The sequence below is a fragment of the Urocitellus parryii genome, chromosome 9 (assembly GCF_045843805.1).
Source record: "Urocitellus parryii isolate mUroPar1 chromosome 9, mUroPar1.hap1, whole genome shotgun sequence".
NCBI classification, from domain to species: domain Eukaryota; kingdom Metazoa; phylum Chordata; class Mammalia; order Rodentia; family Sciuridae; genus Urocitellus; species Urocitellus parryii.
The window spans coordinates 144,732,581-144,758,553 of NC_135539.1; the positions used below are offsets into that span (position 1 = coordinate 144,732,581).

Here is a 25,973-nt window from a genome sequence, read left to right on the forward strand (position 1 = left end):
GCCCCGAGGCAGACTCTGGTGTTTCCGGCCAGTGATCAGGGAAGCTGGTGGCGGGAAGATGCAGAGGAAGGCGGGAGTCGGGCAGATCACACAGCCCGTGGGGAGCAGGGTGTGCTGCACTCTGCGCAGTGGGAAGTCCTGCAGGGTTGTGCCCTGGGGTGCACTGCCCCGCACAACCCAGCCCCAGGCTAGCCAGGGTCCACCTGCCTGCTGGTACCCGCTGCAGCCCAGAGCCCTCCAGAAACCAGGAAGCCCTTCAGGGGTCAAGGGGTGGGGAAGGCTTGGCTGGAGCTGGTGCCACTTGGTGAAGCCTGGGGCAGTCTCCAGGCAGGAAACCTTTCCTTGTACCTGCTTCTTGGGTGGCCCACACGGCGGCTCTGAGGGAAGGCACTGTCCGGCATCACACAGCTTGCAGCCTGAGCCCCCACAGCCTCAGTGACAGTCAAGTGGCTGACCTGGGTCTTCCCGACTGCAGACCTGGGTCTTCTGACCCCAAGGCCAGGGCTCGGGCCTGCAGAAGAGGGCTGCGCCTAGGGAGACGGAGGGGCTGGGCCAGGCGGAGCACAGTGCCACTCAGGTGCCGTCCCTCCTGAGTCCTCAGGGCTCCCACAGCTGCAGGGCTCCCCTCTGCAGGCAGACTCGCAGGGCTCCTGTGCACCCCAACATCTGAAGCCAGTTCTGCAGGCCTGAGGCTCACCGCTCTCCTGCTGGCCCTCACTCTGACGCCAGAGCCTCAGAGCAGAGGACACAGGGACAAAAGCCAGCGCCTGAGTGTTTGAAGGAGATAAGGGACTCTGAGCAGAGCTGGCTCACAGCGTCTTCAGGCTGCTCCCCCCCCCCCAGCAGAGGCCTTCTGGGCCCCGCCTCAGGGTCCAGAGCCAGGCAGCAGCACACCAGGGCCACCTGCCTGCCCACTGCCCAGAACGTCCTCTGGCCCCACGGGCACTCTCCTCCTCCATGCACCGCGGCCATTCAGGTGTGGCATACGCACACACAGGAGCAGGTCAGGGGCATCTGTGTCCCTCCACATAGGACCTGGTGTAGGTGGCCACCTTCAGGCATCCTGGAAACCTGGCCACCTCTCTGCTCCACCCTGGAGCCTGTGGCTCTCCCCGTCTGTGTGTGTCCGAGTGGCCACCTCTGCTCACTGAAGACAGGCACCTCTGTGTGCTAGTAAGATGCTGCCAGGGCCTGTCCCCAGGGCAGCCTGCGCTGCCAGCGTCCCCAAGCCTCCTGCCCCCGGCTCAGCTGCCGCCAGGACTCCTCCACCTGCTGCCTGCTCTCGTGCGCTCAGCGTGGCAGCCAGGAACAGAGTGGAACGGTAGTGGCGACCACAGACTCTGAGTTCAGCATCTGGCCACCAGACCGCCCCATCCTGTGCCTTCCTGTGTCTGCCTCCCCGTGTCGGCGCTCGCTGACCCAGCCCTCCCGCCTCCGTCCCTGCTCTGTGGTAGAACTGGGAAGCATCCACCTTCTCACCTCAGGGCCACTCACTGCTCCCAGCAGCCGGCTGGTGGCACTGGCAAAGCCTGTCCCTCTGCCACATGCCTCCCCAGGGGTCATGTCTCAGTCCTAATGTCACCTGTGAAGAGAACCAGTGCTTTAGTAGGCGTCAGGTTGGGGGCCCTGGTCAGTAAGGGCTGCAGCGGCCTCTGGTCCTGACCAAGGGGAGGGGGCAGAGCTGGAGAGCTGAGGTCGGATTCCTCCCACTCTGTCACCACTTGCTCTGTGACGTTGCTGAGTGATCTCCCTGTGCAAACAGCGGGAGCCACATCTGCTGACCTCGAGGCTGCGGCATGGGGCATCCAGCGGGGTGCCTGGCACAGAGCCACCGCAGTTAGGGCCTTGCCAAAGGCCCCGGCTTGAGATCCCCGCCCTCTGCCCGATGGAGCACCCCCACCTGGAGAGCACCTGCTTCGCCCCTCGGCCCCGGCCTGCTCCGCTCCGATTCGCAGGTCCCTCTGACTTCGGCTTTGTTTCCTGGGCTCCAGGCTTGGGACCTCCGCAGACCTCTGAGGTCAGGGAGCCCCAGCCCGGGTGGCATTGACCCCAGGTGCTCAGACCTGGGTCCCTTCTGAGCCGTACCCTGGGCTCAGTGGCCCAGATCCAGGGACTGTCACCCTCCTCCCTGGTCCCTCAGCCTTTCTACCTGTCCCCTCCTCAACCCCAGTCCCGTGCAGCCTGCGCCCCGTGGGCCCTTCCTCAGGGCAGCTGATGGGGTGGGCAGGGGCAGAAGCGATGCCTCCTCTCTTCCCCGTGCTGGGCAGCATCGAAGGGTCAGTGATGCCCAGCCAGCTGTGGTCAGAGGGGCTAGGTTTGAACATGATGGCAGTGGACACCATGCTGGGCCACTGAGGCTTCAGTAAAGCCGAGGGCGGGAGGAGGGCGGGAGAGCTGCGGCCACCCAGACACCTGCTCCACGCTGGGCCGACACCTGCTCTGGCTGGTTCACCCATTCAGCTGACAAAGTCTAGTGGCTCCCTGTGCACCTTGAGAGCATTTGACGATCTGTCCTTGTCAGTATCTCCTTGACCTTGAAGATCTGTACCCCTTAATGGCTTCAGATCAGGTGGGGAGAGATGGTAACAGCTGCAGGCTGGAGGGCAGGTCTGAAGGGATCCTGAGTGTGTGGCCCTGACGCACACCCCCCATGAAGTCCAGAGGTCAAGGGATGCAGAGTGTCCCTGTCTCAGGGTTCACTGTCACCATCAGATGCATGCGCCACCACAGGATTAAGAAACTACTCCTGTCTCTAGACAGTGGTCACGTCCGCGGGTGCAGAGGGTGCAGCCAGACTCAGCAGACCACTGCGGGGAGAGAGGACCCTGGGATGTCCTCCCAGGTGCCCACCACTTGGTTAACACGGAAGAAAATGAGTGAGTGCCCTCCTCCCAGGTGTGGCCGCCGCAGTAGGAGACTGCAGAGAAGGGGCCATGTGTTCACGGGCCCAGGCCCTCATGGTCCCTCGAAGTCTTCGGGTCTGAGACTCTGGAGGCCCGACTTTGGAGCCGGTACCAGGCAAGGTGTGGCGGGGGTTGGGCTCCCTGCACTGCCCTCCCTGCAGCAGCCCCCAGCCCCCAGGAGACGCAGCCGGGAGGAGCCAGAGCTGGGCAGGGGCTGTGAAGGAAGCCAGCCCAGGGAAGCCGCCCTGAGGCCTGGGGACACCAGTTGTGTGGGGTTGTTTCTGGGAGGAGCAGCTTGTCCCCGGGGAATGGCCCCTCTATCTCCTTCCCTTTGCGGTCCCGAGGTCCCCACCATCAGCACGAGTCTCGTGGAGCTCCCCTGGCCTCACTGTGAAGGGTCTGTTCTGCCCTCTTGGGTGGAGATGAGGCGGCCCACTGTGCACAGGCTCCCATGGAAGCAGGTGTCCGGGGGCCTCCCAGGGGGCAGGAGCCCGGGCGGCCGGCTGCCAGAGCAGGTGTCTTACACGGCAGCCTCCGTGGGCTCCTGAGCAGAACGTGTGTGTCCTAGGTCCTCGGTTGTGTTTGTGGTGCTGCGCGTGTGCATCTTACGTCGTCTGTGTCATCTCCAAGGTTGAGAACACAGCAGGTGTTCAGAAGAGCCTTGTGAGGGGGACCTGGAGGGTGTCCCCATGGGCCATTTCTCACTGTCAGGGCAGTGTGGCCCTCTGCACCACGGCCCCAGCCACCTTGTCTCCTGCGTGAAGGAAGGGACCATCCATTTGAAGAAGCTCAGGCCGCAGCTCGCCAAGCTTGGTTTCCAGAGAGCAAAGTCACGGTGACAGTGCTCACTAATAAAGCACCCTGGGTGCCAGGTCAGGGTAGGTGGCTTTTCACAGGTTTCCTTATTTATTTTTTAAACAACCCTTAAGGCATGTTCTGTCGTCGCCTGAGCTCATAGGAGAAACAAAGCCCAGAGAGGCTGGACACCTGCCACAGCCTCGTGGGCAGCAGGTGGCCACGTCCAGCTTGCACGCCGTTCCCCAAGTCGGGTCTCCCCCAGCCTGCCCTGCTCTGCCCACCCTCTCCCCAAGTGCTTTGCCATCCTGTGGGACAACTCGTCACTCTCTCTCATAAATACAAATTGATCATTTTTAGTGAGAACGTTGACAAAAAGAGAAAACACCCATGACCGTAGATCGCCACTCCTCACCTCGTGTGTCTGTCCCGTAGAACCGCCGTGTTAGCCAAGTTTCTACATACGACAGCGGGAGTCTAAAAAACGAACACCACAAACGCCGCTTCCCTCTGCCTGCCGTGGATCTGCTCCACAGGCTGCGGTGGGGGTCTCGCCCCGCGTGCCCCCAGCACCACCGCCTGGCCCTGCAGCCCCTCCTGCTCAGCTAGGCCTGGGGCCAGCACCTAGCCAGGGACCCAGGGACACTCGTCCCCGGGTGTCTGCACCAGCCCCTGTGGCTGTCACTGTGACTCTCTGGACTCCAGAAGGGCTGTGCCCACTGCTGCCCTCTGGATCTGGCCCCACAGGGAGCCTGGTGCACCTGCCAGGGTCACCGGCCCGTCCATCTCAGCAGCCTGAGCCAGCACTTGCTCTGGGCTCTGCTAGTGTGGCTGCAGGTGTGGCCAGGCCTGTCCCTGGCCTGTGCAGGGAGGGCGTGGGGACCGGCTCCTGCAGAGCAGACACACGCACAGGGGACTCAGCTGCAAGTTAAGGAGAAAGGTGTCAGGTGTTTAAAGAGCCAAAGGAAGGGGACAAAGAGTCCAGAGGCCCCAGGAGGGAGGTCTCGAGCAGAGCTCGCGATGCTGGTGCCTGGAGAGCCAGGAGGGATGTGGTGGCCACGAGGCTGGAGAACCCATGGGCAGCAGTTGTGGTGCGAGGTGGCCCTCACAGGACCTCCAGGGCCATCCAGCAGGGTCCAGTGAGTGTTCTTAATAGACCACATTTATGGCCGAAGGGCTGGGCGAGCAGAGCTGGGGCGGTGGGAGGACCGTGTGCAGTCCTCAGACCCAGCTGGGTGACTGACCGCCCTGTGGCAGGGTGAGAATGGAGGGAGAGGCTCTCGGTGAGACCGCCGGTCATCGGGGACGAGTCCTGCTTCCCCACATGTTGAGGTCTGGACATTACAGAAGCACAGGGAGGCACGCGTATAGAGCAGGGTTTGTCTAAAAGGGGGAACAGTCTCCTCCTGGGAGGGAGAGGGGGCCATAGCTGGTGTCCTGGTGTCCCAGGAAGTGAGAGCGACCCGCCTTTGTTATGTGTCCTAGGCTTCCTTTGTCCTCCTGCCTTTCCCCCGTATCTCCCTCCCTCCTGCCCAGGAGACCAGGCCCAGGGATGCCCAGGGATGCTGGGTGGGAGGCCCAAAGGTGGGAGACGGGTGGGCTGAGGGGGAGGGCAGGATGGAGCGGCCCAGGACACAACCTCAGAGCTCCCTGCAGGGAGGGGAAACTCCCGGGACAGGTCCCCTTGGCAACAGGTTGGAGCCGGGCAGGCTCTGGATAAGGGTGGAGGGAGGGCTCTGAGGGAATTAGCATTTCAGTCCAGGGGACAGTCTGCAACTTCCGGGACTCACCCAAAACTGGCCTCCTTGGTCCGACCTGACTCCATTTGCCCATCTGCACCGATGGCCTGTCTAATTCTGGCTTCACGGGGAGCTGGAGCTCGGGCTGCGTGGAGCAGGAGGTAGCAACGAGGGGAGCCTGGCGGAGAGGAAAGGATGGTCAGAGGAGGGCCAGGGGAGGCCGCAGGGCCGTGTGCACAGGCTCCTCTGGGTCTGTCAGGAATGAGGAAACTCCAACCCAGTCGTAATGCGGGGCAAGCCAGCGGGGAGCATGCACTAGGCCAGGCTGAGGCTTGGTGTGCAAGGGGTCCAGTGGTCAGCCAGGGGCCGTGGGCTGCATGCACTGTGGGGTGGCACAGGCCTGGCTGGGCCCCGCCTGCTTCCCTCTCCCCAGCCGGAGCCGGTCCCCAAGCTCTCCATGAGGAGTGGGGGAAGGCCTGCAGCACAGGAGGGCACTGAGCAAGAGCCTGCCCTGAAGGGAGCCTGCTCCCTGCTGTGCTGGTGAGCGAGGGCTGGCACCTGGGAGAAGTGGTGTTCTCTCCAGCCCAGCGTCCCTCCCGCCTACTCTTTTCCTGCCCTCTACATGCAGCCGAGTTATCACAGCAGCTGGCCTTCCTCAGAGAGCAGGATGGACACGGTGGTTAGACCACAAACTCCACAGTGCCTGCGTCCAGGAAGTCACCTCAGCTGTGACGAGCGCAGAACTGAGCCCCTGCCCAGCGGGGAGCGGGGTCTGGAGGCCCCGGCTGCGCCGGCCTCGACCCTTCAGCTGATGGACCTGGGAGGGCTGGGCTTGGGCTGGGGAGGAACCAGGGTGGGTGGGCCAGCAGGGCTGAGGGGTCGTCCTGGAATGCGTCTCTGTTTTCACGGCTGGCAGGGCCACGGCAGCCTGTGTCAGCTGATGTCATCACCGCCTCTGGCCTCCTTGGCGCTTCAGGGCTGTGGAGTGCCGGGCGGCCTCCGCGTGTGACTGAGAACCAGGTCTGGGTCGCCACTGGCCCTGCCCCTGGCCCTGGCTAGCAGAGCAGCCCTCACAAGTTCCCTCCTGAACAGCAGAAGGCAGAGCACCCCCACCTCGTGCACCGACATTTGAAGGGGTGCGGTGCGTTTCTGAGAGCTTGTGTGACTTGGAGACGGCGCCAGCAGCACACCCATGACCAGGGGGACCCTGACCAGATCGCCCAGGCCCGCAGCGCCCACCCGCCTCTGCCCATGTCGGAGTGGAGACTCCAGAGGAGGGAGCCAAGGCCGGAGCAGGCTGTACAGACCGAGGCCCAGGTCAAGCAGCAGGGCACCACGTGGAGTTTTATCCACCGACTGAGACAAGCACTCCATCCCCTGAAGGCCAGGCTCTCGGGCTCCCAAAGTGGGGTGCCAGGACGTGGCCACGTGGGGACCGCTGACCCTCGGCCCATGGCCCCTTCCCAGCCCTAGCCTGTGCCCTACTGTGGACAGGCCCCCTGTGCCTGTGGACACCCAGCACTTGTGCCCACGCTCCACACGAACCCCCAACAAACAGCCAGCCCCGGCCACCCCTGGGGAAAGGCCTGCATGGGTCAGGAGGTTCAGAGCCTTTGGGGCTGGGAATACTGAGACCCCAGGTACCCTGAGGTGGCCTAGGAGGAGGGGCACATCTCGCAGCCACAGACCCCTCGCCCAGTGTGGGAGGGCATGCCCTTAACAGTGAGGCCAGCCAGGGCCCCTCACGTGGGGCTGAAAGCTGGACCCCCCAGATCTCAAGCCTGCCCTGGACGCTCTGCAGACCCGAAGCCAGCTGCCCCCCCTCGGCCCGCCCTCCTTCCCACCTGCCAAGCCGCCTCCCCTCGTCCTGTCCCCGCCCCAGCTCCCTGTGACTGCAGGATCCCTGAGGAGCAAAGCGGGTTCCTCTGGAGAGGTGGCCCTGCCCCTCGTGGGTGCTGGGACAGGGGCGCCATTGGGTGAAATGCTTCACCCCAGCCGTGTGGCTGAGGTTTGCTTCTTTCTCCCAAAAGTGGGGCGGGGAAGGCCTGAGGGATGCAGTAATGAATGGGCCCTGGCAAGTCCCTTATCTGTGAGCTTGGGGTGAGTGGGCAGTTGTCTAAAACAAAAGGGCCATTTAGCTCAGTGTGGAGAAGGGGTGGGGGCAGGGGGGGCAGTGACGGCCACCTGACAGCACCCCTCTGGGAGGCTCCAGGGCGTCTGTCTTAGGCCTCATCACCTGCAGACAGCTCTGAGGTGCGGGCCTGGGGTTGGCTCTTCTGGTTTTGACGTAAGGAACCTGAGGCTGGGAAGGGGGTTGCCTGGGGTCAGCAGCTCTGTCTGGTTTTGTTTCTGGTGCTGGGCACAGAACCCAGGGGCTCCAAGTGCCACGCAAGTGCTTCACCCCCAGCCCTTTTTATTTTTTATTTTGAGATGGGGTCTCATAAGTTGCAGAGACCGGCCTTGAACTCGAGATCCTCCTGCCTCGGCCGTGGAGTTGCTGGAATGACGGCGGGCACCACGGCGCCCAGCCAGCATGCTGTTTTGTGGGTAGGGAACGTGGTGCCAAGGGGCAGGTGGCGTGTCTGAGTCACACTAGCCAGGGGCAGCACCAGGTTCCCACGCCCACTTCCCGCGCTTGCAACCAGCCCTGAGCCTCCACGCTCTCCCCTCCTGCCCTGCTCCCTGCTGCCTCCCGGGAGGGTCTCTTCCCTCGTGGCTCCTCACAGAACGGCCTTCCAGCTCCTCTTTACTGCTGAGTCCATGATCAACACACCCCACCTGGTTCCTCGAGGCGACTCCCTGAAGTCCCTTCACTTGGAAACCCGTCCACCCGCTTCACTGCTTCTCAGGCTCCTCTGCGTCTCTGGCGTCTAACAAGCCTCCTTGGGGCTCCTTTGCCCCCAGGCATCCAGCCGGTGCCCACCACTCTGCAGCGGGTGGCTGGCCAGTGTCCCTGTCTAGCCCCAACTCCTTCCTGAGCTCTAGACCCAGGTCTGCAGGACCTCCCGGCCAGCGTCCGTCTGGCTGGTCCCCTGCACAGAGCGGTCCTGTCTGCGCAGGAACCGCAGCCTCCTCTCGTCTCCGGCTTCAGTTCAGTGTGACTTACTCAGCAGATGTCGGCCCCTCCTGCTGGCCGCTGCAGTGGCCCTGGAGACCTATGACGTCCCTGCTGCAGAGGGACTGCGTCTGGGCAGCGGTGGGGAGAGACAGACACTGGCAAAGTCAGGAACTTCCCATGTCTCGTGGGGTGGGCCTGGGGAGGTGGCCCTGGGAACGTGGAACTCGTCAGCACTGAGGAGGCCAAGTGGCAGGACTTTCAGGGACCTGAGGGAAGGATGTGTCAGTGCAGGGGCCCTGAGGGGGGAGTTGGCGTGTCCAGTGAACAGCACAGAGGCCAGAGTGGGCCAGAGAGGAGACGGGGTCTGGGGAACTGGAAACAGAGTGTGTGTGTCACACGGCCATCTCCAGGACTGGGACTTTTCCTAAGTGGTTTATGTGGAGTGGTGACTTTCTGAGCAGGGGAGTGACCTGGTTTTAAAGACGTGAAGACCACGTGGCCACCATGTGGAAATACCGGGCAGCAGAGCTGGAGGACTGGCAAAGTGATCCTGAGGAGGCCATGGCCACCATCCCGCAGACGGCCTTGCTGGGCCCGGGCAGTGGTGATGGAGGTGCTGGAGTCCAGAGGACTTGCCGGCGGGTGGTGTGTGGGACGCGAGAGTGGCCGGGAGGGACTCCAGGGTTTTCGTCAGCAGGCAGTTGGGAATGGGGGTCTGGAGCCCAAGGGAGCAATCCCGGCCAAAGCCGGACATTTGTCCCAGTGTAGAAATCACGAGCCCAGAGGAAGTCACCCGGAAGTGTGAGGCCCCAGGAGGAGAGGAGCAAGGACGGCCCTGAGACAGCAGCGGGGCAGAGGACACCGAGAGAGAGAGAGAGAGAGAGAGAGAGAGAGAGAGAGAGAGAGAGAGAGAAAGGAGCAAGTGGTTGCAGGCACTTGAGCCTGGTCCGTGTCCTGGTCCCAGGAGACGCACCACTGTCCTCCCCTCCCACAGGGGCAGGACCTGGCGCCCTGAGTGCCGTGGGGGTAGACCAGGGGCGGGGTGTGGACTTCAGGGACAGGGAGACCACTCCCTTGTTCCATCGGGGAGCAGCACACTCCAGGAAGATCCAGAACTAGGATGAACGCTGCGTCAGGTACAGGTGACGAAGCTCTGGGTGCCAAGCTGGTTCAAATAAGGTGACCCTTCAGTAAAGGTTCACTAGGCTTTACTGTGTCCCAGCAGCGTGCTGACACCAAGGTCTCAAGGAGATCATGATCCAGTGGCAGGACAGACACATGAACCAGTCGTTAAAAGCTGTCACCTGTAGGTGTGGACATACTCATGGGCACAGGCAGAAGAAGGCTTTCTGGAGGGGTAGAGCCCCGTGATGACCCTCCAAGGACACATATTTAGCCACAGGGACACTGGAGCAGGAGAATGTGTGGGCAGGCAGAAGACGTGGCATGAGCCAGGGCAGGGTGGGAAAGGGCAGGGAGGCCGGACGGGAGGGCCTCAGCTGTCCTGCTCGGTGACACCAGGGCTGGCCTCACAGGGGATCTCGCAGGGGTTTTACCGTAGAAAAGGCCTGACCGGATTCCTAGGGGGAACACCTGTGTAGCCGAAGAGGTGAGTCTAGAGGACGGGTCCATGTGGAGACGGGCTGTGGAGAGCACAGCGGAGCAGGTAAGCGGAGCTGGGGGCGTGGGTGGGACACAGGCAGCCCAGTTGGATGGAGAGGAGGAGAGAAATCCAGGCGTCGTTTATGGGTACGGTTCCCGGGATGCAGTGATTCGGTGGCCATGGCTGTCCAGCAGAGGGAGGGGAAGAGCCCAGGTGACCCCACTCTTCTGGCCCGGAAGATGGTGCAGCAGAGACCAGGAAGTGCCCGTGGTTCAGGGCAGGAGAGACGAGCTCACTCTGGGCCACGTGCCGTCTCGGGTGCCTCGCGCACAGCAGTCCGTCACTTGGTCAAATGACTCCAATATGCTACCATCCTGGGGACGTTTCAGGGACTTCTCTGAAAACCATTATCAAAGCCAGCCTCTGACCTGTGCGACTGCATCACCGTCACTCCATGGTTCTCCCTCTCCCGCAGGAAATGGCTATGGAATTCTCTGGAAGGTGCCCTGGCATGGCCACACCTGAGCTTGCGCTGGTTCTGCTTCAGGTCCTGTGGTAGTTCCTGCTGACCACGAGGGCATGGAGACCAGGGGAAGGCCTGTACCCTGGGGCTCGCCACCTCCCCAGGTCCAGCCCTGCCTGCCTCAGGTGGCTCGGCTGCGAGGAAGTGCTGCGGGAGCCAGAGCGCGAGGGCCAGGGCTGCTGGCCTGTCAGTGTGCCCTTGACGGCCACTCCAGACCGTTTGGAGAAGGCCCTGCAGGATCCTCTGTCACTTCCCAGGAAGGAGAAATCTGTGTCAAACCAGCCCTCCCCAGTTGGTTTCCTCTGTAATGACTAAGTCCTTGGCAGTTACCAGGTCACGACCCAGTGTCATCCCTGGATCTGGGGATAGAAATACAAAGAGTGCCCCCTCAGGTCCAGTGCACTCCTCAAAGCTGGGGCCACTAGCTCACAGGACATCCCGAGTCCCTCCACCTGGCCTTCCACCAACGCCCTGTAGGGCAGTGGGGCCAGCACAATGGGGTGGTGCGGAGCTCGGGGCCCCACGGTGCCCAGCTCCACCTCTGCCCTGGGTACGCACCGTGACATCCAGCCATCAGCTCTCCCTGGGAAAGTAGAGAGGAGCGTCGTGTGTGCCGTGGAACATTTTGAACGTTAACTGAGCCAAAGGACTTAGCAGGGTGGCTGGGATAGAGCAGGTGCCCCGGAGGTGCCAGTCACGGCTGTTTATCATTCTCATTAGGGTTACGAGCAGCGGCCCGTGGTGGGGGGAAACGTGGTCCTCGCCGTCCTTCTGTACCAGGTTGGGGGGGTGCCTAGAATGGTGGGCTGTGACCCTGCACAGCAAGCCTCCCAGGCTGACCTCGAAGCCCGGGAGAGCAGGGCGTCAGACTGGGTGCCAGCAGCTGTGCGGCTTCACAGGCCAGGTGGCCTCCAGGTGGCTGCTGTCTCCTTGAGTTGTCCTTTCCCAGGGCTGCATTTGCCAAGTGCTGGATTGCAGGTGGCAATAGTGTGAACCACCCTCTGGGTTGAAGAGAGGCCCCCTAACAGCTATGACATTAAACTTTGGCTCCTTGCCCTCCTTCCCCGAGCCTTCCTCCAAGTGCATCAAATTCAGCCTCCACCTCGTCCACCAAACAGCCCTCCCCACCCTCAGACCCTGGGGAACCTGTCCTGCAGGGGATCCCCGGAGCCGCTGACCGCCATCATCCCCACTGCCTGGTGCCTCCTGGTGGTGGATGCCTGTCTCTTGAGCTCTGAGCTTTCCTTTGGTCATCTGTGCTCTCCTTTAACTTGTGTGGGCATGGCTTTTTATCTCCGTTTTGTTGTGTTCCCACTTGATCCTGAAACAGTGCAGAACTTCCTGGCCCGATCCCCCTCTGGGCGGCCACCGTGCCGAGCTGTCTGGGTCTGTAAGTGGTGGGCGCCTCTCAGCGGCTGAAAGACTCACATGGCCTCTCTCTTGTGCACCTCTTCTGCCTTGCCAGGTCCAGCTGGGAGCTGCCCGACCTGAGGGAGGGGAGAGTCAAGGCCATCAGCGACTCGGACGGGGTGAGCTACCCCTGGTACGGGAACACCACGGAAACCGTGACCCTGGTCGGCCCCACCAACAAGATCTCCAGGTTCTCCGTCAGCATGAATGACAACTTCTACCCCAGTGTGACGTGGGCCGTGCCAGTGAGTGACAGCAATGTGCCCCTGCTCACGAGAATCAAGAGGGACCAAAGCTTCACCACCTGGCTGGTGGCCATGAACGCCACCACCAAGGAGAAGATCATTCTGCAGACCATCAAGTGGAGGATGCGGGTGGACATTGAGGTGGACCCTCTTCAGCTCCTGGGGCAGCGGGCGCGGCTGGTGGGCAGGACTCAGCAGGAGCAGCCCCGGATCCTGAGCCGGATGGAGCCCATCCCCCCCAACGCACTAGTGAAGCCCAACGCCAACGACGCCCAGGTCCTCATGTGGAGGCCCAAGCGGGGGCCACCCCTGGTCGTAATCCCCCCCAAGTAGAGCAGACGGCCTGACTGTGGAGCACACACCGCGAGGCACTCTGCGAGGTTACCAGGGTGGCAGGAGCCACACTGGTCTCTGAGCCAAAGCAGACCTCTCAGCCGGCCGGCCAGCCCCCGCAGCCACCGCGCAGAGCCAGCGCCCCTCGGCGGCGGGGTCCCTAGGAAACGCCCTTCCTCTTAGGAGTAAGTCGCTGATTGACAGACTTGCTGGGACTGTCTCCACGCAGCCATGGTTCGGCGCGGACCAGGAGGGTTCTCTGTTTGTTGCCCATTTCTGCCCTGCGAGACGCAGGGGACGGCCGTGGAACTAAGCAGTGCCTGTGGTGGCCAGGGCTGCTTCCCCACCAGCTGAATGGAGTGCAAACAGCCGCACCCGTGTGGTGAGGCACGGCCCCTTGTCGATGGAGGGGCTGGGGAAGCAGGTGTGAGAGGTGGCAGAGCAGAGGGTGGGGGAGAGGATGTGCTTTGTCAATGGACCTCGGCTTGGGACACGCACTGGAAGGAAGGGAACGCTGGCCAGCCAGGAATCCAGGCGCTCCGCACCAGAAGGGGGAGCTCCCGGGAACTGTCCAGGGTGCTGGCCCACTGAGCCGTGGAGATGCCGCTTCCCCTCTCCAAGGAGGCGGAGCCCGGCCTCCTCCCCGCAGAATGGACGCGCTGTCCCTCCTGCCGCAGCCCTGTGTTTGGGCCCTGCGTGTTTTCAGTGGAGCCCAAACTGATTTTGTTTACAGCTGCTTATTCTTCTCCCATCACCAGCCCTAACTTTACAAAACAGATTGATAAGCCATGAAGCCATGGAGGGTTTCAGCATTTCAACAGGCAAGAACCGTGTTTTCAGGTGTGTGGTTTTCTTTAGCCTCTGAATGATTGGAAGACCTACAATGCACACATGAATGCACACTCGTCAGCACACACACGCACATGCACAGCCGTGGGTACAGCATGTGACCGATTTGCCGGAAGCGCCTGCTTCCGTGCACCGTGACCCCCGCACACACAGTGACAACACTGTTTTCCACAAACATTCACTGAGTTCAGCTTCACAGAGGCCCACTTGGAGCGTTTGTGGAAAAGTGCTTCCCAGGGCATAGCGTCAGCTCCTTCATGGAAATCTGAGTGGTTTAAACTCAGCGAGCCTGTGTCACTGAGACCCAGCCCACAGGGACAGGAGGCCCGGTGTCCTTCCATCAGGGCCCTCTGAGACTTTTTAAACAGTGTCCACACTTTACATGAGAATGTTTCTAGCTCTTCCAACCTCAGCCACCCCCCCCCCCGACCAAAAGAGCTTCTGCCTTTATTCTCAATAGTGGAAACTGTGGTTGTGGGAGGGGGTCGTTTCCAACTCCCACGCAAACTGGCTATAAAATGCCACAGGGTCACTGTGTGTTTAGTGGGTGGCACGGCAAGCCTGATTCCAGAGGTGAGCGCTCTCAAGTCCAGAGCAGTCACAGTCCCACGGCTGCTGCCAAAGATCTGCCTTCTACCAGAGCGGCAGAGCGTGGGGACGCAGGGTGAAGACAGGAGCACGTGTTTATTAGTTTTATTAAAAATGCAGTTTAGCCTAATCCGTTCAGGTCTGAGTCACAGGATACAGTTCTTGGACACTTGAGAGTGTTGACAGGCCCCCTCCACACTATGGAGCATTAACCTCACACCCTGATCTTCACTACTCTTTTGCAGATCAGCTATTGATGGCAGGTTTTTATACAGCACAGTGACACACATGGGAGACACTCGTGGTTCAGTCATCACCCTGGGATTCCTCTGTCCCTTCCCATGCTTGAGATAAAGCTGTTTGTTTCCACACAGTGTCAGAAACAGCAACCGCTCTCTGGGACTGAATTAGATGCCACCTTGGTGGGATTCTGGGGAGCGGATTCTGATCCTATAGTCCAACCAGAACTGCCCCACTTTAAAAAAAAAACTGATATTTAAAAATCCATCAGTGTGGCCACAGGTTAATTGCAAAATCCTCTGCAAGGTTTCAGTTTTCAAATTTCCCCAGCCCATTAAAGTAAGATATGACTTATGCAATTAGAGTTACACATAATGTGGTTTTTTCAAAGGCAAGTGTGTATTTATACAGCCAGGGCAGCATAGACAGTGCCTTCATTTAAAAAAAATAAAATCACTTTTTGGAGTCTCCCAGCAGTTTCTGGGAAATTATGTAATAGAAAAATAAACAAGAAAAATATATGGGGAAGAGCTTATAACAGTTTAAGGCGTTCTGCAGATATGCATTGTGGTCACTGTCGGTGACACTTCCCGGACTCTTTAGTCGAGTCTCTGGGGTCAGCCTGGCAGCACACTCGGTCGCCCTGGAGCCAATTATTTGGAAGTCATCTTTGTTTTAGGAGGATCTGTGGGTGTTGCCTTCCAGCCTAGTCAGGGTATTACCCGATGAAAGACTCTCACAAGCGAGAATCAGCCTGGAACCTCTGTGGGGTCGCCCCTCCCTCCCACGGGCCAGAGAGTACCTGGGTCTGCGCCAGGTGCCATCGGCTACCAGGGCCATTCGGTGCCCTCAGGGTCAGGTGGTGGTCTCAGGGCGGGTCTGGACTCTACATGCGCTGCGTGGTTTCTTGGAGGCCCAAGTTTTGAATTCCTGTGTGTGAAAGAAGAGGTCGTCAGACCCTAGGTTCTTAGATGAGGTCACCTTGGAGACCTCTGAGACTGTGACCTTGAAGGATCTCTTTGAGTCTCTGTGCAGTGCCATCGATTAAGGTCACATCCCACATCGGCCTGAGGCCAGGAGCAGCCTGGTCACACAGCAGTCGCCTTAGTCGGCTCACAGCTCTCCCTGGCTCCATGAGAAGCCTTGTCACCGTCCCAGGACTCTCTCCCCACAGGCCGAAACTCCAGACCCCTGGACCCACCCTTTAAAGAACAGCAGAGAACACTCGTGACTGTGGAGTCGGAAAACAGAAGTTCCGTGGCGGCCTTTATGAGGGGGGCCCTGAGCCGGGCCCTTTGCAGCCTGCGTTCACGCCCCCAGGTCACTGTGGTGCCCGTGGCACCTGGGAAGGTTGGCAGCCATTCTGTGGGCCTTTCCAGACTCCCCCTCTCCTGTGCCAGGAGAGACGCTCGAGGTCACAGGCATGCTCTCAGCAGCAATCCTGTCAAGACCGCGACTTACAGACTCTTGTGCACAGGCCGCCACGGGCAGGTCCCCTTCCCAGGCAGGCTCACAGGAAGTGTGACGCCATGTCACCATCACTGTGACCTGGTTACAGAGAGCAACTGAGACCAGAGAGGTTAATTGGCAGACCCTAGACACATAAGCAGAAAAGGTCAGGGCCAGGGTCCACACTAGGCCTCTGAGCTCCAAATCCCACAGAGAGAAGAAAGGAGCCGCCATGTTGCCCTAACCTCTTTGCCCAGCGGCCTTGCGCCCAACAGGAGAGCCAACCCCGTTCTCTCACGCAGAGAACCTTCTTCTCCCAGGGAGGCTGGCCCAGGAAATGCCTGTCAGGGGCTGGGTGTGGGAGGGCTGCCGTCGCTGGCAGCTCTCAGCACAGGACTCGTAGTTAGCAGGGTAGGAAATCTGTTCCCCTGGTCTCAGAGTCCCTTAAACACCACAAGTACAAAGACTTGGAGGAAATGGTGCGTCCTGCAGTGCCCGCAGCTCGGCAGGCGCAGCCCAGGGGAGGAGGCCATGAACAATGGCCTGCAGCCCCCTGGGCTGAATGCTGAACGTGGCCGAGTTATAACTGAGGGCACAATTAGCATCGCCAGAGTCGGCTCCCAGCGGAGTTGCAGAGAACGATGTAAACACGCACACACACAAAGACCCACCACACTCACACACTTTTCAAGCTGAAAAGAAAATTAATCAAAAACCCAGTGAACGCCTGAACTCTATAATTAAGCCCAAGCGATCCTTGGATAGAAAGGGAGCCGGGTGAGCAGCTCAGTCAGAGATATTTTTACCCCAGTCATTGCCATTAATTTCTTTTGAGATCTTGAGTACAGCTGGTTCCCATTTCCCTGGTGGGACGTCTGCCTGTGGAAGCCTTCCGGAGAACGGCCATCTCTGCAGCCAGAGGACAGTCAAAGTCACTTGGTCACTCCCAGGCACTTTTATGGGAGTGCATCTGGGTCAACGGGGAGGCCCTGTGCCCTGGTCAGCTGAGCGTCCTCTGGGGCAGATCCCATCACCAACCTTGAGATGCCTTGGGGAGCCTCGGGGCCGGGAGCAGAGGCAGACGCTCAGGCCCCACCTACGTGGAAGCCCAAAAGCATCTCAGGGAACCCACCCTTCCTGCCAATCAAGGCCTGGCTCAGGATCTGCACTCTCCCCTGCCGTCTTACTCGGGAGGCCTGAACCTGCAGGAAGCCATCTCCAAGAGGCCTTTTGGAGAGGAAGGGGGCTGAGCATCGGGTCTGGGCAGGTCACAATCCCAGCTCGATTCTCCGCCAGCGCATTTCCTGTGGTGATGACGGACCAGAGACCAGAGGGGATATATGCGTTCCAACTCTTGCGTGGGTCTGCACTGGCCCGTCTGTCCCTCAGCACTGGGACTCCATGGTTTGAAGTGGCATGGCAGATTTTGACATGCGAGTTCACAGAGAAGGAGGAGGTGCTTCTGCCCCCCACCAGCCCAGCTGTCCCACCACAGGAGGCACACTGGTCACACTGGTCACGGCCCTACCTCTCCAGCACACAGGACTCCTGGGCTGGTCCCCCGACCCCCGCCCCAACTCATACCTCATCCCTAACTGTGCCAGGTTCCCCAGGAGCATCTAGCAGGCTCTTCTCTCAGGCCCCTGGGCAGCAGGCCCTGTGGCCACACATAGTGCCTCTCCTGTGTCTCTGCCCGTGGCCTGGCCCGTGGCTGACGTGCATGCATTATCTCTCCTGTTATCCAACCAGCGCCGGGCCCAAGATGCCCAGGAGAAGGAAGAATGGACTTCCGAATCACAGCTAAGGGCAGAGGGCAGGGCATGACCCAGCACCAGGGACGCACTGAGGCCTTGTGGGCTGGCCTCAGCTGGCCAGGAGGGAGAAGAGAAAGGAGGACAGGTGCTGCAGCTTCCTGCCTGGCCTGGGACTCAGGTGAGCCAGCCAGGTGAGCAGGTCAGGCTGCTGGGACACAAGGTCCAAGCCAGGCCCCATGTGCCCCACCGAGGGCAAGTCTCCTCAGCTTCCCCAGGCACCTGGCTCCTGGGTCCCCACCGTGCTCCACCTACCCTGGGGCACAGCAGGGCAAGGAGGGCGTCCTGGGAGCCCGTGAACATCACTCTCCAAGGAGCCTTGACACTGGTGTCTCCCAGGAGGCTGAGGGGCCCCTCCCTGCTGGGGCCACACACTCCCAGGAAGCCCAGAGCCTTGGGAGGTGCCCCTCAGCCTCCTCTGTCCCGTCCAGCAGCCAGTCCACCTTTGAAGGGCCTGGCCTGGCCCCTTTCTGGCCCGTGAGGGTCAAGTGACAGGGCAGGACTTCTCTCGTGCTTTGAGCTCCTCCAAGGACAGGGACTGAGGACCCTGCAGCCAGGTCAGCGTACACCCTGCACGAGGGACGGAAGAGGCCGCTGCTCTCTCTCCATCTGCTCCTGTCCCTTCACCCCCACCCCTCCAACCCATTAGAATCTTCTGCACAGACGTGAGCCAATGAAATGTTAATTGGAAAAGTAACAGGAGAGAGAATGCACGCACTTCAGGCCGAGAACGAGTTCATTAAACTGGGCTTTGAAAGCAAGACAGCCAATTAGATTATTTCCCACTTCACTCCCTCACACACCAGAAACTCTGGAAAGCTATGACTTTTAATTAATCAGGAAAGAAGAAAGTCTGCGCCTGCATATCAGATGAACGGGACCGGAGCCCCCCACCCCGTCCCCCGCCTGCCCGTGGGCCTGCCCTGCGCACCAGGGAGCTGCGCGCCTCGGCCTGGCCTTGAGGACTCCTGGGTCTTCCTGAACAGAGCCGACCCTGCTCCTGAGATGGAGCAGAGGCAGACGCCTTCCTGGGCACGTTCATGAGCAGGGAATAGTGGGTGTTGTGAAGGAATAAGAGCTGTGAGTCCCAGCCTTCTGCAGCCAGGAAAGCAGCATCTCCAAGCAGCTCTCCTTACCAAAGGAGGCCACCGTGGGGTTCAGGGTGGCCTCTTGACAGGGGCCCTGGGGCTCTGAGGCCTGACTATGAATTGGCTTTAGGCAGGTCCCTATAGGTCACCTTGGGGCCTTCGCTTTCCAACCGTGAAATGGGAAGGAGGCGTGTTCCCAGTGCCATGTTGACTCCCCCAGAGATTTCAGGCTCCTGACGACACAGGAACCGCTCTGGGCCCCTATTTCTTTCTAAGACTGAAACCGCGCCTTGCCTTGGAGAAGTGCATGCACAGGATTCAGCATGCAGTTAAAATGGTTTCTGTACAAAATCGTGCTGACCCATGGCATCACTGCTCTGTAGAACATGGAATCAAACTAATAGGACTCAGTGATGTAATAGCAGTCACCCTGTCCTGGTGATGTGACCTGCTGGGGGCACCTCCCCAGGATGGCCTGTGAGCTGCAGACAGACTTGGAGGCCGGCCTAAGGCCTGGGCCCCTGTTACCCACAGTCACCCCACCCCCACCCCACCACATCTGTCACTGTGCCAGGCGAGGGATCAAGGCTGGCACAGCCCAGCACAGCCTGTGCCCCTGATCATCTCATACTGCAGGAGGGGGAAGTGCATTTATTGACACAGAAGAGCATGGTGGCCACGCTGGGCACGAGGGGCAGAGGAGCACCTCTGGATTGTCCTCTAGGCTGTCCCCCTTTTATGTATGATGAGATTGACTTCTAACTTCAGGCAACTGGAAAAGGGTTTTTGACCTCCTGAGTAAGACTTTGGGGTATTTCTTTGTAAGACTGAACCCATGCAGCCAATCTGGGAAGGCAACAGCGTTACCTAATGTGCAGCTGTAAAAACCTGTTGCATGGTAGCAATTTGTCCTTACAAGCAAACCCAGCACATCGAATTCAAAGATACCAAGAGGGAAGAGATCCTGGGAGAGGAGGGCGGGCTTGGCTCCCCCGGAACAGCTCTCTTGTGCATTCAAAGACATCTTTTTTTTTAACCTTAGAAATTCATTTCACCGACTTCTTTAGGACCCCATCTATTACATAAGCAATATGTACAACCAGCTAGCCCCAGAAAAAGTGACAGCATGGTTTCTTTTTAAAGAGAAACTGATGGACAACCTAAGGCTGAATAGTACTGAGAGGAACTCAGGAAGCAAGTCTGAGCGCCGTGGGTGGGTGAGCCCCCAACAGGAGCTCTGTGCGATTCTGGCTGTGGTCAGACGCCTGCCGACCTCCTGAGCCTTGGGACACCCAGGAGCCACGCCATGGAGGACCTGGAATCCTACCCATTTCTGCACCCACCTTGCTAGTGAGCTACACATAGACGTGACTTGGAATCCTTGAATGTCATTTTAGTTTTTGATCTTTTTTTAAAGAGCCAGATAAACACGGCAGACTCTCTTTATGGAGAAGTGCATGTGAAAATCAATACTCGGACTTCACAGGAAGTTCCAGAGCTCTCGCCCCTTGATCTATTTGTGCAGTCCGGATTGTAACACCTGCTTAGGGCCTGGTGGGTCCTGGGTCTCTGACACCCACTCTACCTTCACATTTCTGTGTCCACATCCAGGTCTCCTAGGGGGACAGGGCAAGCCCAGAAGCAGAGCCGCGTGGCAGAGCCGCGGAGGAGACGAGCGTGGCTGGTGTCCCAGGAGCTCATGTCCTGGACAGCTGACCCCACAGATGGCGCCCTCCTGCCTCCCACACCCTCTGTCCTGCGACCGTACCTCCTGCCCAGCACGGGCCAGCGGGCCGGCTGGTGGGCTGGTGGGGAGCTGCTTGGAAACGGGAACCGCGTCTGCTGTATCTTTTTGTGTGGAAACACTGGGTTCATCCAGACCACAGGGAAGCCCCCCGAGGACCACGAGCTGGTCAGCCTGAACCCCCAACACCTCACATAGCCCGGCCCTGGCTCCCACGCCCTGCCTCCCGCCCGCACGCCTGGTCTCCCCTCCTCCTCCCTCCTCCACGCGGGTAGCTAGCATCCACGACCTCTTGGAGAGCCAGGACCGACAGTCATTCCTCTTGCCGCGGCCGGGATGGGTGCCTTCTGTGACCACGGGTACCTGGTGTCACCAGGTCAGTGGGGTGAGGAAGAGCCACCTGAGGCCACGCCGTTAGAGTGTGTGCTTTTGCTTATTGGTTTATGTATTGGCATACGTGCTGGCCTATTTATTGATGTATGTGTGATACCCAAGCTCCACTTCTGTCTTTGAAGCATCAGCCCAGAATTTGTCTTGTAGGTCCTAAATAACAGTGAATTATTCCTCTCAGAAGCCACAGAAAAGAGGAGACATTCTCTCCCTCTGCCCACGTACCCCCACTCCAGCCAGACTTCCCACCAGAAAACACCAGCTAGCGAGGCTGTCGGACCCCACGTCACAGAGGCTCCCCGTCTGGACAGGAGCCCCAGGGCCCTCCTGACCCGCCCTCCCCTTCAGCTCCTTCCTGACTCCGCGGGTCCTGGCTGTCCAGCTCCCACCCGGCCACCAGGAGCATGGTGCTGGCGCTGCTCTGACGTAGCACATTAACTCCAGATGCATCCAGATGCATCTGCGCCTGCTCTCCACCCAAACCAGTCGCGGCAGGCTGTCCCCGCGTGGTGGGCGGGCATGGTGTCCCTCACTTACCAGGTGATTCCGCTGTGAAAACAGGGCCGAGAAGTTCTTCCAGCTCTTCTCCCCTCGCCCCTCCCACCACTCAGGTCCCTGCCTCCCGTTCCCCGGCTTCCTCTGGAGTCCCCTCCTGTCCCCCCAGCCTGGCTCCCCACTGAACATTCCCACCAGCCCAGCCAGCCTGAGCAGATGCCTGGAGAGCTGGGCAGTGCCAGAGTCATGCCCCGAGGCTGGCACCGGCCCTGCCTGAGCCTGCTCCCCGAGTTCAGCTTCTCTAGGAGCCAAAGCCCCTCCCTGCCTGGCCGCTCTCTCCTCCTGCACCTCCCCCAGTCTCCCAAACTCCAAAGGTTTAAAGGGCACAGTGTTGACATCCCTGTCTCCAAGCCCCAAGCCTAACAGCAAGGCCCACGCCAGTCTCTGTAAGCAAAGCCGGGCCATTTCCACAGAGCCACCTGAGTTGGCAGAGGGTCTCACTGATACCAGGAAGGGTCGTGACACCCCCAAGCCAGTCTTTCGCCCAACCACCTTGCAGTGGCCACCATGCATCCGAATCCTAGAGGGCCGGGAAGAGACATGGCCCTTCACAGGGGCGAGGCCTTGACTGCTGAGTGTGAGCACGTGTGCGTGTGAGTGTGCGTGTGCATGTGTGCACACCCTGTCTGCACATAAGACCTGGATCTGCAGAGCTTCCGGATTTTGACTTTATGGTCATGAGAATGTGCACGAGGCAGTTGGGGACTTCTGTCATCTTTGACTTGACAGGGACCTGCTGTCCCATTTTCACGAGGGACCAGTGCATTCCGTTTTAGGTGCACACCGAGGATGCTGTAATAGGCACAGACCCTCGGCCACCCCCACACCCAGAGCCTAGGGTGCCTGTGGTGTGGGGCGGCCCCCAGGCTCAGTCTCCCACGGCAAGGACTCCGCTCTGCTGCCCAGCCGTCCCCTGCCTGCATGGGCACCTCCAAGCCTTCTCTCCCCGCTCTAGCCTGTCCTGCCCCAAGTCCCGTCTCTCAGGGTCCTGCTCTCTGATAGGTGACATTCAGTCAGTGGGTGCTAAAGAGTGGAGAGTCACGCTTCACAGGTAGCATCTGTCTTAACAGGGCTACGAGTCATGCCTTAATCTGAAGGAGCGGCTGTCGCGGTGGGAACTTCAGGCCAGCCAGGGAGATCATTTCTTATCAGAAGGGCGATTCAGAGCCCCGAGTCACACCCGTCCTGAGACCAGCCCTCCACGCTGCAGAAGCACACTCACCAAGCACACTCCCTTCCTCTGAGATGTCCCTGCACTGGCCCCATCTCTAAAATGGACGAAAAAAGCCCAGAAACAGGCTCAGTCAGTCCGAACCTCCTGGGAAGCAGCCTGCCCTCGCACAGGCCATCAGCCATCTGGTCCCCGCCCGCCCGCCCGGCTTCCTCCCGCCCGGCTTCCTCCCGCCCTCCCCTCTGTGCTGCCCCCTCAGTCCAGGCACCTGCGAGTCCCTCTGCCTCTAGCCTCCAACGCCCCCTCCCCTCCCGGCCCCCCCGGAGTTGCGCTGGTTCAGGGTGGCCGTGAGCGTGTGCGTCTCCCTTGGAAGAAGGAGACCCCAGGTGTCCCGCTACAGTTTGGAGGAAACCCCATGAGGAAGACACGAAGCCGGCTCTGCAGAGTGCCTTAAAACGACTTCACTAGGGATTCTGGGTCGTCGGTCTGGATGTTGCATCCACTCAAACAGATGTCGCATTTCACTTCTCTGGGATTAAAGACAAAAAGTTAAATACAGTATGTATTCAACACAACCAAGTGTCTTTTCTCTTTAATTTGTCCTTAAAGATTTAGTGCCTGGTTTCCCACAAATCCTGGGGAAGGCCCTGGGCACAGGCCAGCCCTGGAGCACACGGGGCAGACTCGAGAGTCCCTCCCGGCCAGGCAGGCTCTGGAGACCCAGAGAGACTGTCGCAGGCAGGTCTGGTCCAAAGGCGATCCTACAAGAGAAAGGGGCTGACACCCATGAGCCAGGCAAGGAAAGGGGTCCTGGCCCTCCCTGACCACCGCTGTCCGAGTCCACGCTGCTGACCAGGCCACAACCTGGGGCGCAGACCCACAGTAGAAGTGTCTCACAGCTCTGGAGGCTGGAAGTCCAAGGCCACAGCTCTGGAGGCTGGTCTGGTGAGCACCCATTATGGCTTCGACTTCATGGACAGCCTCTGCCTCCTCGTGGGGTCGGGGGAGGCTCCCTGGGGCCTCTTCTGCAAGGAGAGCTGCACCCCGGGGACTTATGCCTCCCAGAGCCCCCGAGGATTTCAAGGTGTGAACTTGGGGAGGGGACACAGACAGCACAGGGGATACCGCCCTAGGCCATGACCGGGCGCTGTGAAATGGGCAAGAATGCCCTGGAGATGCAGAGGGTGTACCTGGCCTTCTGCCCCTCCCCAGCCCTGCTCCCTGGGACCCCTTGGCCGGCTTCTGCTCTGCTTTCCTGAATGAGGGTGTTTTCTCTCAGCACTTCCTGCCTGATGGCACCGGCGTTTGTTTGAAGAGTCGAGTTCCTGAGGGCAGGTCCATTCCTGGGCCTGGTCCCTTGCATCTCTTTCTGAGCATTGCATTTTTAAAAGGCCAGACCTCACCAGGCGGGCGTGGGAAGGACAGGGTTGGAGGGAGGTCCTGACCTGGCCTGGGATTCTGGGAATCCCGTGCAACTGGGAAGGAGGGAAGCCCCCGCTGTGCTGGCCCCAGCCCTCCAGGCCTCTGCCTCCCACCCTCCCCCAGACGCCCCCCACCCTGACAGCAGGCCTGGCTGGTGTGTGCCTGGTGCTGTCCAGGCCTCAGCTGCTCTCTGCCCTGGCCCTTTGCCACAGAGACGAGACCCTCTGCGGTGCCGCAGATTTAAGAGGATGGGCAGTCGCTGATTCAGATTCTCTTCCCCACACACTCTCGTACACACCAGTCCAGAGGGAGCAAGAAGACGTGGCAGAATAGCAAACAGGAGTGTCCACAAAGAAGATTTAGGAAAGGGCCTGAAGCCGCGTGCCATGCCCTGAGGGGAAACGTACTCGGCAACAACCTGAGTGCCCCCCCCAGCACCGCCCACGCTCCGCCCTGGAGGAAGCAGCACCCTGGGCCAATTCTAGAAAGGAGCCCTGTGTCCCTGCATAGGGACTGTGACCTCAGGTGTGGGAGGCGTCTGTGCTTTCTCCCTTGCTGGTTCCCCTGAAGCCAGGAGCCACACGGACCGGGTGTGGCTGCAGGGCGGGAGCCCACACAACTTGTTCTGCACAGGAGTGAGCCTGGGGCATGTGGCGGCAGCCCAGGGACCCTGGAAATCCACCCAGGATTTCTCCCTGGTTAGAAAGCTGTGAAGCTCCGGGTCTGGCTCTGTAATGACTCAACAGAGAGAACAAGGACGTGTCTGATTTTTAAAAAACCAAAAGGCTGTATTTTACTCGGAGGCTCAAAGACAGTTTCAAACACAGCTCATGCTTCTTGTTCACTCCATGCAGAAGGGTGTCGCCTGTGCGGCCAACTGGGGCTGCAGACGTGGCCGTGTTTTCTCTGTTTTCCAAACGAATTACCTGATCCCTCCAAAACCTGTGTCCTGCACTCCACCAGAGTCAGAACTCCAGGCAGAAGAAATGGTTCTCTGCCTGTTCTGCCTTCCCTGCCCGCCCCCCGCAGCCAGGTGCCCAGGACATGAGCTGTCACCTGTCACGCACGGTGTGGGGCAGGACACACCCAGTCCCCGGCCCACAGCAGGATGCCAAGGGGACAGGTACCTGGTCACACCGGGTCAGACCTCAGCCCTTCCTTTAGCACTCTTCCCAGGCCCTTCTGGCCCCTTGGAGTAACCTCAGACCTTGGGGAGCGGAGCTAGGGACGGCGCCCCTTCTTACAGAAGGTCCCCCCACCCACACGCCCTCCTTCTCCCCAGCTCTACATGTGCACCACGAAGGAGCCCCACGTGGTCTGCGGAGCGAAAGCGGTTCTCTGGGAAACTCAAAACCCACCCTGAGCAGCTTCCACTCTAGCGGGAGGAGTAGACAGAAGAGGGAGATGAGGAGACCACTGGTGTGGGGAGAAGCGTCCTGGGAAGGAAACAGGAGCAGACAGGGCCGTGGCTGCGGGGAGCTGCCTCTGCCTGATCCCGCTCTGACCCCGTCTGCACCAGTGGGCTTCCTGCTCCCTGAAGCCTTGGGAAGACAGTCTGTAGATCCCAGGGAGGACCAGGGCAAGGTCTCCGGCCATCCGGACTCCTGCGGAGGCTCCATTTCCTGAATTGAGGGAAGCCAAGTGATTTCCAAGGCCCCACGCTTCGGAGTGCCAGCGGAGGAGCCCAGCTCAGCCCTGGAATCCACTGTAGGGTTTTCTCAGCAAACAGCTCAACACCCGAAGCCAGAGATCCCAAACTGAGAGCCAGCCTGGCCTCTTGTGAGGGGGACAAACCTAAGTTAAGGCAGGACGTGAAATTCCGTCACAGATGGTCACAGGCAGAGTGTGGACGTGAGGCCAGGGGCAAGGCTGCAGGCCGTGGCCAAGCTCACCTACTCACTGCCCGAGGGATTCACCTAGTAAATAAACGCGATTAAAAGGAGATATTTCTATAACACACCACACACAACTCCTAAAGCAGTTCTCACTCATGTTGAGAAACTCAGACTGTATGTACTTTCTGTCTATAAACTAGTTACCGATTCAAATGGACTCCA

General features: G+C 59.9%; 1 protein-coding gene across 1 annotated transcript in view; it reads left to right on the forward strand.

Moving 5' to 3' along the window:
* The window catches only part of Fam78b (family with sequence similarity 78 member B), a 58,869-nt gene extending 45,421 nt beyond the window's left edge, over nucleotides 1-13,448 (forward strand). Inside the window, exon 2 of the mRNA XM_026409520.2 lies at nucleotides 12,087-13,448. Coding sequence (XP_026265305.1) covers nucleotides 12,087-12,609 — 523 coding nt within the window. The 3' untranslated portion in view covers nucleotides 12,610-13,448. The remainder of the gene's footprint in view (nucleotides 1-12,086) is intronic.
* The last annotated feature ends 12,525 nt before the right edge of the window (nucleotides 13,449-25,973 follow it).